This window comes from Electrona antarctica (assembly GCF_951216825.1).
Source record: "Electrona antarctica genome assembly, chromosome: 8".
NCBI lineage: Eukaryota > Metazoa > Chordata > Actinopteri > Myctophiformes > Myctophidae > Electrona > Electrona antarctica.
This window is the reverse complement of record NC_136789.1, coordinates 46,634,716-46,655,787: the sequence shown is the minus strand read 5'-3', so window position 1 is coordinate 46,655,787 and position 21,072 is coordinate 46,634,716. Positions and strand designations below refer to the sequence as shown.

General features: G+C 41.3%; 1 protein-coding gene across 1 annotated transcript in view; it reads right to left on the bottom strand.

The window, feature by feature from the left end:
* The window catches only part of LOC306927690 (1,4-alpha-glucan-branching enzyme-like), a 158,520-nt gene extending 140,954 nt beyond the window's left edge, over window positions 1–17,566 (bottom strand). Inside the window, exon 1 of the mRNA XM_079507517.1 lies at window positions 17,328–17,566. Coding sequence (XP_079363643.1) covers window positions 17,328–17,431 — 104 coding nt within the window. The 5' untranslated portion in view covers window positions 17,432–17,566. The remainder of the gene's footprint in view (window positions 1–17,327) is intronic.
* Window positions 17,567–21,072: the final 3,506 nt, after the last annotated feature.

The window sequence follows — 21,072 nt, the reverse complement described above, 5'->3', positions numbered from 1 at the left end:
TGATATTTATAGTCCCCTTTTATCCAGCCAATACACATTTTCTCCCATTATGAAGTATTACAACCAAATATAGTGTTCTGTAACAGCACGTATCCTGAGCCTCAGGCCTAATTCCTCATCATTAATTGAGGCCATGAACTTCAACTTATCTTAATTGTCTCCCCTAGTGGAGTGTTTAATGCAGCAGATACTTTTTATATTTGATTCGTTGGCAGATACTTTTTATATTTGATTCGTTGCCGATGTCGATTTGTGTGTATTTTTGTCTCCACCGAGCACACACCAAGAGAAACTCAAATAAATGTTTCATTGAAATAATAAATTATCAAATCTTGAGTCACAGCCCTCACCAACAACTACATTGAAAGTGTTACTTTTTGTCAGTGCTGCCTTCATACATGATCCAGCCATATACTAAGTTTTGACCAAGCCTTTAATTGGTAAAACGTATTTTACATTTTGGACCCTGGCTTATAATTAACAATTTCAAATTTCTCCCATGTAATGTGTCTATTATCTGTCTGTATAAAAAAATGTATTGACCATTTTGTCTGACTTTTTTCCCTTTTTACCCCCATTTTCATTGTTTGTATTGGGATTGGGAAGAGGCACAATACGCTCTTTCAAATATGGTCGGAGTTGTTGTTAAGTTATAATCATAGTGTTAGCACCCACTCATCCCTTGTCCTCTGCTTACAGGCTATTGTAGCATTAATTAATCCTCAGTGCTGACAGGCATTCAGCCTTTACAATCTAATTGTTCCATGGAGATTAAGACTCAAAATGATGCTCTTGAAGAGTGTTCATGAGCATGTTTCAGTGTGTGGGTTTGTCCCCCCTCGACAGCCTTTCTTATTCTTCTGTGGTTTCGCTTCAGGCCTTCAGCCCTAAACAGCTTCAACAAGCACGTTCTGTTTATGTGGCTGTGTTTATAGGAAAGGAAATTGCTCATAATTTGGTACAATGTATATGGAAAGATAACATATGCACTGTATTAATTCCATATGATTTGCTTTTACCACCCTGAACTAAATTAGCCCCTTTTGGCCTTAAACCCCCCCAGCTATGGGACGTTATCAGCCAGGTACGTACATATTCGTACCCCTACTCCCCCAATATATCCATATATGAAGCGGTTGAGCCCCAAAGCAGCATTTAACATTAGTCCGGTTACTATGAAACCCGCCCTCCGTCACGCCCAGCTATGGTTTCTTTACAACTCCTCTCGATTTACCATGGTTAAAAGCAGCAGGATTTTCAGAGTAAAAGCGACCATGTCTTTCCGGCACCCCAGAGCTTCTATTTTGAAGAAATCCCGGCACTGATTGTGTTAAAGGGGAATACCACTCATTTTCAACATTTTACTGTCATTAATATACCTTAGAGCTGTTGTGTGGAAATAATGGGGGGACTTTTTATTATTTCCATACAACAGCTCTAAGGTATATTAATGACGATGAAATTGTTGAAAATTAGTGGAATTCCCTTTTAAAGTGAACGCAAACGCTGGCACAGCTTAACTACACATTTGCTACCACCTAGCGGCACAGAAAGAACTAGAAAAAGTGCATCTCTCTGCACAGGTCTCCACCAGGCCAGGTCAGGTTGTGGCCTCCTGGTGGCGCTATAACAGGCCAATGTGAAAAGGGTGCCATTTGTTCTCATGCCTGATTTTTGTTCCAAAAATGTGTTTTGCAAAAATGTGAAAAGGGTGGAATATATTCATCAACCGAGTAGGAATTCAAGTGCGTGAAAGATTTCACGTTAATTGCACGTTCATGATTTGAGGCTTTTATGTTCAAAACGGACCAATACTGCAAACTTTGAAAGCCAATGTTAGCCAATTAGGATAGAATATAAAATATCTGTAAAATATCTGTACGATATAAAATATCGTACAGATCCGTCTTGAGCACATGACATGACTATAGAGATACATCATACTGTGTAACGATTTGCTGGATTTTGGGACAAAATCAGGAGGAGTAATATACTCCTATACTCCTATACACTTGTAAAAAAAGTGTTGTCGGCCTCCTGGTGACACTATAAAAGGCAGATGTGAAAAATGCAGGTCAAAGGTTTGTCCTTGGTCTCTAGGGAGTGTGCATGCAACATTTCATGCAGATCGGTGCAGTTGAGTTATAGGTACAAATTGTGAAAAGCTGCCTCATCATGGTGGCGCTATAACAGGCCGTTCTGGAAAATTTGGGGCAGAGGTTCATCGTTGGCATCCGGGGAGTGTGTGTGCAAAGTTTGACATCGACCGGGTTAACGGTGCCAGAGATTAGCTGGCAAAAGGACACGCACACACGGATGGAGTGCAAACTTTCCCCATGCCTTTGGCTGGTGGAGACAATTAATTTAGTTTAGGAAGGCTATAAGCTAGCCCAGGATAGTTTTGATCAAGTTAAGGGAACAGCAATCACTGGCCTATGAGTTAAGCAAACCACTTCAGGAACAACGTATAGATGTTTGGTGCTGAGAAAATTACTTCGCTCACATGTTGGAAATCATTTTCTTTCTAATGTGGGGTTTAATGACCTTTTGGTGGCACACCCCGTTTGCTGTCTACTCCAGCCCACAAATTAACCACACTGCAACAGGGCGTTTTAAAGTATGTTCTAAACCAAGCCTGTAGTGGCACCCCCTCCTCTCCCTGCTGACCCCTATCATCAGCACCCAATCCATCAGGCAGGTGCCACATTAAAATGGTGCTCTACGTTGTACAGAACACCCACACACACTAGTCCATTCAGAACATGTGCATCCACGCACGCACACAGAGGCACAAGGAGTCTGCGACTCTGCGTCCACACTTGGCATGTACAGTACACATACAAGTCCACACACACACACACACACACACACACACACACACACACACACACACACACACACACACACACACACACACACACACACACACACACACACACACACACACACACACACACACACACACACACACACACAATATTCAGGAGTGGCAGTTTTAAAAACCCATTTTCCCCTTGGTTAAGCAAGCAGCACCAACACTCGACTAATGGAAAACTCTGCTCCTAAATGAGGTCGGAGAAATTCTATCTTACACACTAGTTGCTGTGAATTCTAATAAAGCGGCCTTTACAAGTCCTGTAGGCCATAGCATCACAAAGTGAACATTCTCAACAGTACTGAACCGTTCAAATCTACCGAAATAAAGGTCTATGTGGGATCTGAATTCACCTGTGCACACATCATTTCTGTACTGTCAAATTACATCTGCACAAGGCTTGAACCTGAGCATCCCTATTCCGGGTATTAATGCATAACAAAATATGTGAATACCCGTACATAAATATATCTACAAACACGGTCTGCGCATAGGGAGCTTGTAGATCCACAATTGTCGGTTTAAATATTTTATGTAGAGGGAAAAGGGAGGGAATTTATCATATTTACAGTATACAGAGCTTGTCATAGAACTATGAGGGCAGTGAAAAGAAAATAATACATTAATCGTAAAGTTTTGCAATTGTTCATGGCATCTGTAAGCCTGATTCTATATAAAATTGAAGTTAACAACAGCAGGTGAAAAGTCGAAAACAAGGATGCAGTCCGATGCACCATGGCACATTCACACTAACCCTGGCTAAGGCTTTGCTTCTGTGTATCAGGCAGCCAGCACACAGAACAAATACATCATTATATATGCATAGGCAGGAACGTGATAGAGCAGAAACAAAGTCATGCACTCTATCCACTTATTGTGCAAGTTCTGCTCAAAGTACAAAGTATGTTTAAGTAAGATATGAGAGCTAAAGAAAAGACAAATTTTACCTCTGGGTATGTTGTGGCTACACTACTTTCAAGCTACAAGTTCACACTATTCAGTACTGCAATTATGACACACTAGGACATAACATTCCTTTGAAATTATTTATCCATTCGGAGTTAAAATTCACTCATCTAATTCCCATGACCTTGCAAAATTCAAAATGTATTACTATTTGTAGTGAAAGAGTGGCGGCTCCCCTGAAAGAAACATGAGCTCTCCAGAAATCCTCATTTGAGAAATTTAGGTAAAACTATAGTGATTTTTGGTGCCACTGGTTTTATTTCTTTGAATAAATGCATACATTAGTTTCCTCAAAAAAAATAATAGGTTATAGTAAAGTGTGCGTCACTGCGCATGTTTATTCGTTCATGCCAATTTCTGATAATTTGTCTCTAATCATCATGGCAGCCTCGTAAAACGAGGATCAACCACATGTTGTCTATTGATGCTGTGGCCATCCATCTGTGTGCATTCAACTCAACGCGCACGTTACACGCTGCAGGATGTCTTCACCATGTCCTGTGGGTTCATCATTATCATGGCATGCAACCTAGTACTGGCCTGTTTAACAAAGTAGCCTAATGCAAGCCTGTCCACTGTGTGTTGGCATTTGTTGTTCGGCGGAGAGCAATTACAAAAACCAAAAACATTGCTGTGACACAGCGGTAACATTCCTTCACGCTACCATGGAGATGGTGGTTTGAATCATTAACGGATCGTGCCTCTGGCTTGACACCTAGTCAGTCACATGTGTAATTATGAAGTATTACAATACTTGACCATGACTCATTTGAAAAGTTTTCATAATGCGTTATGATTGCATTATGAGCCTACCTGTAATTATACTGTGTTAAAAGAGATTATTACATTGCATTTATACATCAAAGTCAGCATCATCTTGTGAGGTTTTAATTTATTACTTCCAATGGTGTGAAGTCACATTCATGTCTTTCTATATAATGTGTCATGATTATTATATATTATTATTATTATTTTATAACTATAATTTTACAGTGTTATACGCATTATATTATAAGTATGCTTATAATGCATAGTAAGTGTTACCCAAAAAAAAGACATACCGTACACTACAGTTTGTGTAAATTAATAACTGAGACCGTCTGGTCTTATTTCTATTGTGGTCCTCATGATGTATAGAATTTGATGAATTGAACAAGGTGGACCCTCTTGTAAACAAGTGTAATGCTTAATTGGGTTGTCCACTCACAGTTAACAGTCTTTGTATTGAGTTTGTGCTTGAAATGTACTGTAATTCAAATATTGATTCAATCAATCAATCAATCAATGGCAACCTTGGTATTAGATTACAATACAGTTGGCACTGTACAAAGAGTGCTGTGTACATGCATGGGCACACTTTCCAGCAGCCATCTTTAGACCCTTGCTTTAAAATGCTAGAGGTCAAATTGTCTTTAAACTTTAGACAATTTGACCTCTAGCAAGATTCTCCCTTTAGACTCTAAAAGGAGTTTCTTCCAGTAGTCACTCTAAATATATTACACTTACCAACCAAGCACAGTTGTATCTAGACACTCACACATTAGCCTATAATGGTCCTGGCGTTATAGTTAAGTGCCTGAAGACCCTATTGCTCTACAGACGTTCCAGGCAGGAGCAACGGAACACAAAAGCAACAACCATTACTTGCAACCGTCACATTACAGAAAGTCATCTCATAGGCATCCTAAGAATTGCCTCGCCTTTGTTCATGAGAGTGAACAAAGCAGATATGAATTCAGGTTAGGACAGCCAAGAAGGGATAGGAAATTGGCAAAATGGTCCAATATTGTTTAATAACGGTAAATCACTTTTCCGGTTATTGTTTTGAAAGGTGCTATGTGCAGCAAATAAAAGCCTTACTTGGTGTACTTCTTTACAAAACTCCTCGCAAGATCCCAAGAACAAAACAGCCTGAGTAGCCAATTTGTTTAAGGCATATCATCCCTCAGACAGAACAGGCTGCTACTACAAACACTGAGGCATGCAGCTGTGGGTTTTACTATATATACGTAAAGCAGATTAGATGGCCCTTTAAAGGATTCAGTTACTATTCCAATGGCAGCAAAGTAAGTGCCCTGAGTAACTTGTGGTTGAACGTGTGACGATAAATGTGGCACCAGAGCCAGGCGTGTAGGTTTCAGTGTCCGAGAAACAGGCATTCTCCGGGGCTTTTCATGTATAACAAAGGCTTTGGGTTTCAGCAGACAGAACAGCCAAAGCAAATGTCCTACAATCAATGCAGACCTGTAGGAATAACAGTGTGCTGATGGGAAAAATAGGGGCATTGGCACAAACTATGCCAGCTAACGAGCTGAATACTAACAGGTAAATGACGGAACAACCCCCCCTGTGGAATTTCTGGTTTTGGATAGAACAACTTTTGATACTTTGCATAATGCCTTGCATGCTCTGACCGATTCTGGCTGATCAGAAAACAAGATACAGGCTGTGACCCAGTGCGAACCCAGTTATCACACCTTATCTATCCATCTATCTAATAGATATCTATTTTTAATCAGATTAATCACAGCTTCAAAATGAATTAATCATGATTAATCACCATTCGAACTATGTCCAAAATATGCCATGTTTTCCTGTATATTGTTGTGGAAATGGAAAGATAAATGACAGAAAGTGGATATACATATGTTTTAACATACCTATGTAGTATTCTGTTTATTTATTATAACAAATCCAGTGTGGTAGGATCATAGGATATTCTTGTGTTATTCTTCTTATTTCCGCGTGTAAATTAGATTTTAGTAGAAAATATTATTTCTCCTTTTTTATGAGTTCTTCCTCATCTGGATTTAACCACAGGTTTGCAACCGACACAGGGCTTACATATAAAATATAAACCCTTTGTATTGAGAAATATAAAACACCATAAACAACTTTTCAAGTCAGTTTCAAGTATTTTAGAGAAGGAATTCAACGCACATAAATAAACAACTCAGTTCATCACAGTTCATAAACCCAAGGTCCCTTCTTGGGCGCTGAGCGGCGCTGTCTCGCTCTGTCTGTCTGTCTCCACACTCGCACACCAGGCCTATATTAGCCAGTAAACCTAGACCACTGGGGCAGAGAGTTACGGCTAACTAAATGGTTCTGTACGTGTGCTGCTTCTGACGGGGAGGTCATTGTATTATATTTCCCACCCAGGTATGACTGTGCCTAATTATAATATATTTGGGGGGGCCAATAAAAAATGTACAACATGGCCAGATGCCACCAGGCTCCAGCCACTCTCTGTCATATGTTCTGGTCGTGCCCATCATTATCACAATTCTGGCTTTCTGTTTTTGAGACCTTCTCTTACATCTGTGACAGAGAGAGAATGATCAGTCCTAACCCCTTCATTGCTGTGTTTGGACTGGTCCCTGGTGAAATGATGGCATCGGTCGTCCAATCCGACGCTATAGCCTTCTCCTCCCTATTGGCCCGAGTTGAATTATTCCTGCATAGCAAGTGACAATCTGTTTGAGAACAATGTAATGTGATGCAATATGATATGACCTTATTGCCTTTATACTTTTATTTTATTGTGTGTTTGTTTTGGTCCTGTATTTCAGTCTTTTGTGTTCATTTATTTTTGTTAAGTGTTCTTAACCCATTTTGACCTGAGATCAGATTCTAAAAATGTCTTCTACATCCTGACAGTTTTCTGAAAAAGCTATGTTTCTATGTCAGTCGTTCTTCGATTTTTCAAAAATAGCAGACCCTCGTAGCACGCCACTCGGTGGCGCGCTATGAGCTTGTAGATCTGCTAATTTTCAAAAGCTAAAGCATAACATAATGCTAACACCAAAAGGGGTTCCCGCCCAGAATGGGTTCATGTATTGTATGCTTATGTGTAGTCTAGTGGTGTATATAACTATATATGTATGTAGGTATGTCTTCTTGTGTGTAGAAAGACCAATAAAAACAATTTAATAATAATAATAACCTAGACCACTGGGTACTTTGTGCATCTTGGAAAGTCTGGTGACGCTCAGACGCAAGGTTGATTAGTGACGCACATGCACCGTTTCGTTCTGTCCCTGAGCGTGGCCGCGTGCACGTCAAAAATGACTGGTACCACAGCGTGGTACTGCATGCGTTCTACGAGCATCTATGAGTATGTCCTTACCCCCTTCCACCTTCACTCCCTTCCTTTCGTCTATCCCTGATGTGTGTCCTTACCCCCTTCCACCTCATTTTCCTCGTTTCCTCTCTCCCTGGCATATGTCCTTACCCCATTTCACCTCAGTCTCCTCTCTCTCATCGACATACGTCCTTACCCCCTTAGCCCTTACACTTTCTTTCTCCTCCTTTCCAAACGAGAGTCAGAACGGCAGTACCAATGAGCCATAGCCACTGAACATATACATGTAGTCTCCACGCAGACGCGCAAGGATCCACTGAACTACTCTTTCAGAGTTAAATGACGTTTTTGGCAGGGCCAGCCATAGCCCATGTACAACAAATGAACGTGTCACTGACTGAATTACGAGCAGCATTGGTTGGCCGTTAGTCTAGTGAAGGACTAGCCAAAGGAGCTCTCTCTCTCTCATGAGTCTTATTCAACATCTCCACCCTCTTTTCTCTGGTTTGACACCAATAAGTTGGAAGGCAGCTGCAGGGGACACAACTGATGTTGCACACGCACACGCACACGCACACACACCCACACCCACACCCACACACACACACAAATACTTTGTAACATAACATTTAGTGTGCTTATTTTATAATTATGGTCACTGATGTGCCCACGTGCCATGATTATTGATGGCATAAACTGTAATCACCTTGTGCGATCATACAAAATTAATTATGCAGCATTGCCATTGGCATGCAGCAGACGCTCAGTCCCAGTGGCATCAAAGCCTTTGGATTTGGTGGCATTATTCACTGTACATTCTAGAGGTTGGAGGTTGGTTTGGTAGAACCAAAACCCTACAAGGAATTGGTCTCCAGATAAAACGGCAAAGTCCCGGTGCGTTCTTTTTTTTTATTGACCCTTGACACGTAGACGCACACTGAATACGCTGTAGTGTGAATTCCATGCCATGCTAGGTCGCTAGGTGGCAGTGACGGACTGCCAGATAGACCAGTCACCCATGTAATAATTATTAGAACCTATCGTACTTTGTTTGTTTACATCATGGTTTACATTCACCATCGCTAGTCGCTACAGTACATCTGTATTTGTAGGATGAGCGGGGCGAGGGAGTGCTTGCTCATTCTAGGAACTCCAAATATCACCTATACGGCTCTACATCAATGTAATAAACATATGCGACGTTGTGAGCCCGCGTGAGCCATAGGGCTGACCCAAAAAAATCGATTAATCGGCGTTCGATCGATAAGCACGATAAAAAATCGAGTAGTCATTAAAAAAAAAGCGGCCCCTTTTGGTCCGCGAGCCATGCTTGCGCCTTGCAGAGCCTCCTCCGTCCTCACGTGTTAACAGGGAAGTCAACAATTGCAGCTACAGTCATGCTGTCCACGCAGAAAAATAAGTCAAAAGTGACATGGTTGCATTTTAAAATATGCAAAGAAGTCCACAACCACTGTGGTGGAAAGATAATGTGCCACGTTATGCAAAGTTGGCACCTGTGTAGCGAAGAGGATTCTATCCATCCCCGATTCCCTGCCGCTGCCACTACAACCCCTTCGGAGCACATCTTCTCCAAAGCGGGATTTATTGTCTCTTTTCTGCACTAATATAAGTACGGTAACTAACTATAATATTGCACTCTCAGAGACAGAGCCGCTTTTTAGGTTGTGCGAACGGTGCGGCTGCACATGGGCCTCGCGGAGTCGCGCCTGCGAGACGGCATATTTTTATTCTTTGAAATGGAACGGCTTTACGGCTTTATTTCAGTTAATTTTACGGCAAGAGAAGCAAAATGCCATTCCTTTACACTTGCGTGTGCTGTTTCCACGAAGCCTCTGAGTTTATTTCAGTTATAAATGCAAAATGCCGTTTGTTGTGTGCTGTGCTGCTTTGGATTATATATTTTTATTTGAAGGAGAGGTAGTGTCAGGCGCTGTTGAATTGCTTCATCAATTGCACATGCGGCCCCCACCTTCACTTAATGCGGCCCGCAGGTTAATATCAGAATACTGATATAGTATTGATTTCAGCTGTTGCAATTCCAAACATGCAAACATGACCTGCTTTAATTATACTTAATGACTAGTATTAAATGACTATAGTACTTAACGACTAGTATTAGTAGTATTGTCTTTTTGTGTCCAATGTATTTAGTTCATAAAGTTATCATAACTAAAACTAAATGCATTTGAAAATCAATAAAAAGGTTACTTTTCAGGATTCTAATTTAAAAAATAATAATTCAGTATTTCAATTCAAATATAGCAAAAATAGCTGATCTACAAGCTCAAAACGTGTCGCAGCGCGACGCGTTTTGAGCTTGTAGATCGGCTAATTTTGCTACGACAGCAATATGCAATGTGGCCCCTCTGGAGTGAGTGTTGGAAATATAGTGGCTCTCTCCATCGTCAAAGTTGCCCACCCCTGCTGTATACCAAAACTCTTATTATAAACCATTCTGGATTAGAGCATCATCAGCTCAATGCCCAACATGTACAAGTAAAATGTTATTACAGCTACTGTCAGTCAAAACTGCGGCAAGCACAATTAAAGTGCAGAAAAGCTCTGAAGAGAAACAAAGAACTTATCTAACTACCAATGCATGCTAACAACCAACTTCATGAATAGCACTGCACAGACCCCCTTATCTGCCATGCAGCCTTGCTCTGACCGCCCGACTGCCAGGCAGGTAGACTGGCACCAAATGCCTGCTTATTTAAAATGTTTTAATGAAATTAGAAGCGAGGCAAAGCCACAGTGTTTCTCATCACGTCAAAGCCAGTTATGCATGCTGCCTGGAATGCATGTTTTATTCAAGTCCATATTTCTCAATAACATTACATTGTTGTCTTTTACGTTTGTTGTTTTTTTCACAGGCTGTTGCTCGATAACACAGGCCCCTGGGACAGGGCCTTAGAATGGAAATGGTGCTAATGAAAAACATGGTCTGAGGAAGAGTAGGCTGCTGTTCCTGTGAAGTCAAATTAGGTTTTCTTTCTTGCATGTTTGATACTCATGGAAGAAATCCCTTTACAAAATATAAGAAAAAAGTTGTTAAAATTTCTAAGAAGCAAAATATCTACAGATTGAACAATATATAGCGCTGTTTAATTTTCATTGTAGCATTGTTGTATTGTCAATTTGTTGTGAAAACAACTTTCACTTTATGGATGAATCATTTGAACAGAGGTGGTTCTAGGGGGAGTATCCAGAGAACTCGCCAGTTTTCCAACCCGCCGAGGTTTAGTGCATTTTAGTTTTACTTAATTTAAATTGCATGGAATTGAGAGAGAGGGAGATGATAGTTGTTTAGAGTTTACACTAGATGAAGTAGGAATGCTAAAGTTTAAACACCAAAGTGCCAAAACAATGTAATTCATTAGTAAACAATATCCTGAAATGGTAGGCCTACCATCATTGGTATTCACATACTCACATACTAGCTGACCATTTAATTGCACAAAATAATTTGATCACTTTGGAAATGAACTAACATCTATGGGTTTGTTAGCATAACGATGAAGACATTGATGAAGAATTTTCGCTGCGGCAAGTTGGTAAACCGGCGAGTTCTCCGGTATCCCTAGGGGGTGCTTCGGATGGCACAGGGCACAGGCCACCCCTAGAATGAGGTGCCCATTGAGGTACCAGCACAGGTGGCTCCCCCATTACATACCACTTTATGCATTCGGAAATATGCTCCAAGAGTACTGGAATGCACCAGAGCCGCAGCCACGGGGTGCTCTTTCTTGGTCGTTCCGAGTGCTCAGAGCATCGCTGATCAAAATGCAAAGTACTGACTAACCTGACACTCAAATAACAGATGTGCAAGTTCACAATGTGATGCATTGCAACGCGTTGTTTGATTGATTGATATTTATATTAGACAATAAAATGCAAACAGTACAGCAGGGTTCCCCAATTAATTTTCCTCAAAGGCCATATTTTTACTAGGGTACCAGGCTGGGGGCCGAGTCCGCACGCGCGAGGTCTTGCCCTGCATAAAAGGATGCCCAGTTTGACATGCATAGGCTACTGACCCCCATTTAATGCCATATATATTAAATTCTTCCAGGGGCCACAGGGAGGCGCTCCGCAGGCCACAAATGGCCCGCGGGCCGCCTATTGGGAAACCCTGCAGTACAGGGTACAGTCAAGCACATTTGGTCCAAAAGGACAGCACCAAAGAAAGACCTTGCTGTCTTGTTTCCATTCGGGTCCCCATGCATTCATTCACCATAACAATAATGACCACAGCAATTGAGATATCTCAAATAACACTAAATCCATGTACAGGTTGGAATAGGAATAAATAGGGGGGGGATAACAAGGTGGGGCAATCACCTTCTCTCCCTGTGAACTTGTACAGTAGATCGGCTATTATTGGCAAGTGTAGAGGGAAAAAGAAACAAACTACAGGCCCATAGTTATAGAGGGTTGAAGTGGTTAAAGATGTTATGTATGCATCATCTGACAAAATAAATTATTAAATATTCAAAGGTTGTACAACTGAATATCTGGCAGGTTGTTTTTCTCACATCCTAAAATACCGCATATTGCCTCTCCCATTTTATAACAAATTATTATACATCATTGGGTAATACGTACATTTTATACGTAAATGTTCCGCTGTTATGATTGTGGACTGGTGCCGTTATACCAAGTGATTAAGTGATGTGTATTGTTGTTGTTGTTTTGCATTTATACAAAATATATATATAAAAAAACACACCCACATGCACTGAGGACTCTCTCGTATCAGGTTCTGAATCAGAGATGATTATACTGAAGGCTGAATAGAGTTGGGCAGATGGCCTACGGGGGTGATCTTTGCAGACCTTCAAAGATTTAAAAGATCAAAAGTAAAAAAGCGAAAAGCACTAGCTCAAGGAACTGTTAGAGATTGCTTCCTCCTGCTTCAGCCACACAGGGGTTGCAGCGGAAGATGCTCACCCGAAGATGCTCAGAACCTATTCAGAAAGAGGCTGAATTTAACCTGCTGAATATATCCGCCTCTGCATCCCCAGCAATCTGGAATGTTGCTGCCATGCAGGGGCGAGGTGGGATTGGGAGGGGAGGAACTCTGTTCATCCATTTACCTCCATATGGCTCTATGCTTGGCATTGCTCTACACAGTTCTTCCTCTTGTTAGAGGCATCTGGGATGGGAGACGAGCCATCTGAACCTAGCCAGCCACATTACCAACACATGTAAACAAATGTGTTCAGCTCCACAATGAGGTAGAAATTCCTATTTTATTCTTCTTTTTTTGTGAACATTTTTAAATATTCGCTGCACGGACGCCAGGAATATACAACTATGGCTAATTGAATTTCCGCCCGCCTCTCTTGCCTTTCTGCTCCATCCCACCTAACCGCGTGACTTATTTGTCGCTTTTTGGATGAGGATTGACGGGTTGCCAAGATACCTTGGCAGGGATGTTTAGGGATGGAGGACAGGAAACCATTAAGACAGATATAAGCAATCAATCAGATGAGGATTGTTTGTACTTCCCACAGCCAAGTGTGTATGGTCATTCAAAGGAAATGATGATACCCGCTACAAATTAGATGCATGACAAAGGAATTTATCAGAGCTAGAAATGACATGGCCTCGGTAATGTCTCCGTCAATAACAATAAATCAGATGTGTGGTGGGCATGACAAGGCACAGGGGAGGAATTAAGAAACTAACTCTTACACTTCATGGTTTTTATCTGATAATAATTGGCTGTTTATTTTGGCATGACTTCAACCATGCTGTGAGGAAGCAGTTGGAGAGTGATGAAATCAGAGAGAAAACACAAGAAAAGTGAATAATGAGTAAAGGAAGGGAAGATGATAGGTGGGAAGTGTGCAAGTTATTTTTAGTGTGTTGTGTGTTGGGGGGCGGGGTGATATAAAATATAAAATTAAGCCAAATATGTTTCACTATGCTATACCATTCTATGCTACACACTGGATTGACTGGTTGGTTAATATTATTGTTGTCAATTGATTGATTGATTGATTGATTTGTAAAATCAATTCGTAAAAAAATTCCCACATTAACAACTCTCCAGTTGCAATAAATAAATACAATGATGGTTATAACTTATTTATGGACCAAACATGAATATTATTATGTATCTACTATCGTCATCACATGTTTTTGAAACTTCCTCAAAGTGTTTTTGCATGCCTTTATATATTGGACAGGCTGCTTTATCATAATTGTTCTCACATAAACTTGATACCTTTTTTATACTTGGTTTAAGGATACTGTGATCATGTTCAGCCACCTCAATCTATTAAAAATGCACCAAGTCTCTGTACGCAACTCGAGAACCGTTCGCCCCACCGACTTCAAATTCGACACACGCGTTTCACACCACCACAGGGGGTGCAGTGTCCGGTATCGAGCCGGTCGGACCCACGGTTTTCCAGAACCGCCCCAAAATGTTATCTACCCGGGCCCTGGACAGCTGGCCTGTTTTGACATCATTCTAACGTCTGCATAACCCTGCTGTACTGTAGACATATTTGGGCATGCATGACAAAGAATTCCATATTTTCCATAAAAAGGGACACAGACATAATATCTGGGTGGGGCATGCATTTCCAACATGCATGGTTACAGTAGGGCTGTAGAGGATCCAACGGGCACCGCTCTAGTATATATTAAAAATCACACCCATGTGAAATGAGGGGCGCTCTTGTCATCATACATCAATTTATGTTAGCGGACATTTGACATTGCTACATAAAAGGTACATAAGGTGGTCCCTTATTGGCCAAGCGCTCCCACCAACATGTGATTGGTTAGCCGATTTGCTCGTTTACATATGACGTAAGTTTTCCCTTCAATGTCAATGGCGTTTAATGTTTTGATGTTTAATTTACGTCATATTTAGCAGAATTCTGACGTCCTTTCTCCGTTCATTGTCAATGGCAAATATTGAGACGGGCGGGGACAAAAGCTGTTTATAGAAGGGGCTAGCGCCCCTTAAAACACCTGTGTGAAGTGAGAGGCGCTCTTATCATCGTACATCATCATGATGTATCATGTCTATTTTGCTCAGACACTTTGTGTAGGACAAAAATAGACACTAAGCCGATTTGCTCAAACACATATGATGTAAATTATCAATTTATTGTCAATGAGAATTTCATCTTTGTGTAGGACGAAAATAGACGATTTGCTCGTCCACATGTGATGTAAATTCTCCTTTCATTGTCAATGGGAATTTGATGTTTGTGTAAGACGAATATCTACACAAATAGCTGATTAGTGTTAATCACATTAATATACTGCAGGATTCAGATATGCAGATAGACACCTCTGGCTGCAAAACACAAACAGAGAATGTAGATTTATCAGAAAACCACAAAAGTATCTGTTTCAGACCTTCTGCCTGAGATAGGGTTAAAATTAGCTTTGAACCAAGATTCTTTTACTCTCTTCACTTTTAGTTGAGAGTTTATGTGCCTTATGTGTGCCTGTGTGACTTGTGCGACTGTCAAGAAGTTTCTTCAAAACGGAGAAATACATAAATTTCACATTCATGAGGGAATGCATTGCGATAATGCTTAAGGAAAGCATAGCATCAGCTCCCGGATGGCAGATAAGGTAGACTAGTGCTGACAATGCTTGACTAAAACACACATTCACTCCCTCGCTCCCTCCTTACCATGCTGTCAAGCTCTCTCTCTCTCTCTCTCTCTCTCTCTCTCTCTCTCTCTCTCTCTCTCTCTCTCTCTCTCTCTCTCTCTCGGCATTTAGCAGATGCTCTTAATCCATGGCTAACCTATTACCACAAGAGTGGCGTAAAACAATCGCAAAAAAGTAAAAGAAAGTCTACAGCTCCATCCAACATATGTCCACAGTCCACACCATGATGTAACACAAGACAGGCTCTCATTCAGCAGCCACAAAGACAGAGGGGAATATCATGTAGTCTCCTAATCTGTATCAAAGCTCTGAATTAGAAACTGGTGATATATGCCCTGGTTTAAATTACCAACCACCTATTAATAATTGGCCGTGACATGAAGATATTAGGGCTGTGACAGCCAGGGCCATTTTTGTCCTAACCTTAGCCTGGCCTCAATTACAAGCCACGTTATCACTCATTAACTTCAATCAAGTCCTCCCCATGGAAGGAGAGTATTTATTTTCGGTCAAGGAGCGCAGCCGTCATATCACGACATCTATTCGAGCGTGAGGGGGATGTGTCACCATGCCAGGTTTCCACTAGTCATTATTTTTAAATTAAAATAACCTCTGATAAACTGTCTATCGCTGTGCGGCTCTAGAGAAGACGATGGGTCTTCAACAGGCGGTCGGAGACAAATCTTTGTATGATTGCAGCGCACTGCGTTCTGAGCTGAACAGCTAAAACAAGAGTAGATCACGTACAGAGCCAAAAGGTCAAGTGTGCTATATTAATATTATTAGAAAATATAACAAACTAAACTAGTAAAAACATTAATTTATACAATGATGATGGCAGTGCTGCAAAACAAGTCTATGAAGCTATATGAAAAAGCTTATAATATGCCACATACTTTTATAATACAAATATAGTTGGGCGTCCCTGCTTCATTTCTCTCTCAACTAAGGGGTCCTTCCTTGGCCTGAAAAACGTTATATAGACACAAGACCCCTGCTTAGTCTAGACTATTTTTGTGGTTACAGTTAAAACGGTCTCTTTCACAGCCAACATTATTTTGATTTGTAGGCTATATATGAAACAGGATCATGAGCTATCATCATCAGCATGCTATTTAAAACGTCCCTAAATTATCCTTTGTTCTCCCCAGATACTCAAAACATAGATATTAGATTATGAAATGAATCATTCTTTATGTATTATTATTACATTATTTAGTTATCTATGTTTATATATAAATCATTGTAATTAACCTATAATACATAAAGCAATGGTGGTTTACTTTCGACTATCTGGCACTGTTGTTATCTGTTATCTCCAGAGCTATAGTTAGGTTATCTCGTCAGCCTTTTCAAGGAGGCTTCAGTGAAAGTTTCACTCTTGCTTGGGCTTGAAAATGAAAAGGTTGCCCACCAGTGGCACCACCACTGTGGGCTGTGCTGTGCCCCTATATGAGCGCCCCGCTTTAACGCAGTGCGTTGACCCGTGAGTCGTGACACTCATTGTAACCTTCGCCAATGTCAAAGTGACAGCAGTGTGCTGGCGGTGTGTGTGAAAAGAAAACACCATGTCTTGGTGCTCACGGCGGCTATTTTGAGTCGCAACATCGCAAGGTTCGCCGTGCTTACGTATTGGGTTACACAGATCAGAGAGAGAGGAAGGCAGGCAGCGCCTCTTCCTTATCAGTCGACAACAACAATAACCAAAGCTTTAAAGTTGAACTGATAGATTACCTCCTGCGCACCTCGTCCGTGTACGGGGTTATGTAGGGGTCTTCACGGTGAAACTCGTCAATGTCAGCCATTTCAGGCAGTTCGGCTGGAGAATCCTCACCCATTTTTTTTATCGTACGCTTGTGTTGAAGCACGAGAGAAGAGAGAGAGCACCCAGAAATGTAAAAAGACAACTTGTTTCACAGTTTCATACACAGTACACACCCCCTGAACTTCAAAGTACCCAAGTGCGTGGTGCGAGGGGGCGTGAACTGTTTTAGGAACCACGTGTATGCTTGTAACCCGGCCCTCCCCTGTGGAAACTCCCCCTTCAAGTCAATACTGAATACCCCCAATGTTCAGAATGTTCAAGGAGGAAATGTGATGTAACACACACTGGACCACTGGACTTGTCTTTACATCAACTTTTCTCAAATGAACTGAACACATATCGATATATAGTTCACTGTCAGTGGTGGAAAAAGTACTCAATTGTTTTACTTAAGTAAAAGTACCAATACTGCACTTTAGAACTACTTCGTTACAAGTAAAAGTACGGAATTGAAAATGTACTTGAGTAAAAGTACAAAAGTATCTGCATCAAAATGTACTTAAAGTACTAAAAGTAAAAGTAATCATATTGCAGAATGTCCCATTTCAGTTCAAAATGTGTAGAAAATCTATTGAAAATAGCCGATCTACAAGCTCACAATGCATCGCGACGCATTGTGAGCTTGTAGATCGGCTATTTTCAAATGGCCGAAATGTATAGGGTTGAAGTGGTAGATTTGGTGGTTTTCTAATCAAAATTAAAATCTCCAAAGTAACTATAGTAACTAAAGTTTTCAAATGATTGTAGTGGAGTGAAAGTACACATTTTGGCTCTGAGATGTAGTGGAGTAGAAGTAAAAGTACTGGAAATTGGAAATACTCAAGTAAAGTACAAATACCTGTGTGTGTGTGTGTGTGTGTGTGTGTGTGTGTGTGTGTGTGTGTGTGTGTGTGTGTGTGTGTGTGTGTGTGTGTGTGTGTGTGGGTGTGTGTGTGTGTGTGTGTGTGTGTGTGTGTGTGTGTGTGTGTGTGTGAGGCTAGTGAAGTGAGTAGAGAAGTTGTTTGTATTATGCGAGAGAAGGAGTGGTGAAACTTCTGTTATGGATGATGCATGGATGTACGTGCTGTTACTGCTGCTGTAGTACTGCTATTTGTCTATGTATTTATGCATTTTCATGTTGTCAGGTCAGGGTTTTATGAACACATTTTCCAGACATCTATCTGACGAAATTCCCCTTTTGTCCAATGTTTTATTTTGTGGGCTCTGGGCACTGTGGGCAGCCTGGCAACCTGGCATGCCCAGACCAGGCCAAAGGCCATGGCTATGGTCACCAACATTTATAGCGTTCATCCTCTGAAGAACATGAATGTGTCCACTGTCCAGCGAGTTATGCACATTACTTCGTGTCAACAGAGTCCACACTCACAACACCAGAGGGAGTTCAACAAACCACGTGCAACCCAGATTCGGCTCAAACAAGGGATTAAATTAATTTTGCTCCTATGCCACTAAAATGTGGAACGCCCTACCAACAGACATTAAGACATATGAATCCCTACCTGACGGCTGCAATCCGAAACTGGCCCCTGTAAATAAAGTCTGAGCTCCCCTCACCCCTTTCTCTGCATGTACATGTTTTTCACTTTTACATTCTTTATATGATGATTTCCTGTTTTTTATAGAAGTGTATATTTGTACGTCTCTAAATGTTCTGATGAATTGAAAATGGTGGACCCTGTTGTAAATAAGTGTAATGCTTAGCTTAATCATGGATCGTCCACAAAGTTTTTGCATTGACTTGTGCTTTCGTTTGAAATGTACCCATTCTGCATACTGTGAAATAAAACATTTAAATCAATCAATCAATCCATTAAAGAAGGGCCACAAGGGATCACCAAAATCAGTAGAGATGCAGGTAGAGATCATGAAGGTGTAGAGAGAATTCAATGGCAATTGAGACAGTAGTTTTTTATGATGCAATAACGTGTTCCTTCCACGCGTTAGTCCTACCGGGGAAACTCAGGTGATAAGAATTAAGAGCTCTGTCTGCTGCTCATTCGTCATGCATCGAAGGAATCATGAGCTCAGTTCAGTTCTCTCCCCAGGTTGGCAGAGAGAGAGTAGCGCCCAGGATTGCAGTTCAGGCAATTGGCACTGGGTGTGTGTGTGTGTATTCTGCACAACAGTGAGACTTGGTGGTGTGTTAGGCTGCACAACATTGACACTTGGTGGTGAAAATATGCTATTTCCGTGCTCAGACCCAGGGACACAATCAGGGACACATAGCTGTCTATAGGAGTGGTTGCACCACTCAAAAATGGGTTACAAAATTGTGGGATTAAAAAAATTAAAGCATGCTCTGAGGATCTCAGGCAGGATGGCAGGGTTAAAGGGTGAGCGATATAATACACCAGGAGCCAGTCCCATACATGCCTTAAGTAATCAATATAATTTAAAAATCAATCCCATATCTACAGTACTGTAAGTGACCAGTGCGTGGAAGTTAAGATGGGAGTAATGTGCACTCTTTTCCTGGATATGGTAAGAATTCTCGATGAGTTGCAGTCATTTGATTTCTTGGGGAAGCCGGAAAACCGTGTATTAAAGTAGTCTGGCAGGGCTGTAATTTTCACGTTCACAAATTGTACTGGAGTGGCAATTCTAAACCAAATAAAACTCTGGCAGTTTGTTTCAGAGAAAGACTGATCAGTGTTATTGCGACTGTAGGTCGCAGATTACTATGAAAACCTGCAAATCTGTCCATCCGTCAGTCGGTCACGCCTTCATATATTTTTGTCAGTCCATCATGACTCGTGACACGCTCGATATATATGGCCGTCTCCATATATGAAGATCACAACACTGACCTCATCAAACCCTGGATAGCCATACATGGAGAAGACTGGATCATCACCTAGATCTGCATATATGGAGCCGGCCAGCAACTCACATCTGACCTCAAACCCTTAGATCTCCATATATGGAGCTGACCTGTTCTGAAATTCCATTTGTTGATCGTCCCCCACCCGTCCTTGATCTTCGATGTCTCCGTTTTGACTGATACCTGTACATTCAACTCTAGATGGGCCTGTTGACTGATACCTGTCCATTCAAACTCTAGACGGGCCCGCCCCAAATTATGAACAGGCCCGAAAATTAAGGCCAGGCCCTACCTGGGCCCTCATCAGATCAAACCCTGCATGTACACTCAAGACATTGCCCCCGCTGATCTCCATATATGGAGCTGACATGTTCTGACATTCCAAATGTTGATCTGACCTCATCAAACCCTGTACACTCAAGACACACTCCATATATGGCCAGACCAAGACACTGCCCCTGCTGTCTTAGATCTCTATATGGAGCTGACCATTATGTTGATCTGATAATGACAAAGTAAAGTAAAGTAAGCATTTTAATTAACCACAAAGTGGTTAATAAAAAGAAAAACCTAACTAGAAAAAGTGCCCCTCGGGGCACAGGTCTCCACCAGGGCAGGTCAGGTTGTGGCCTCCTGGTGGCGCTATAATAGGCCAATGTGAAAAGGGTACAATTTCTTCTTACAACTTGGATGGCAATTGGATGATTTTAGGCATTTTGTTCCAAAATTGTGTTTTGCAAAAATCCACCTGTTGGTGGCGCTATAACAGGCCAATGTGAAAAGGTGGGATATATTCCTCAGCCTAGTAGGAAAGTCTGTGAAAGATTTCACGT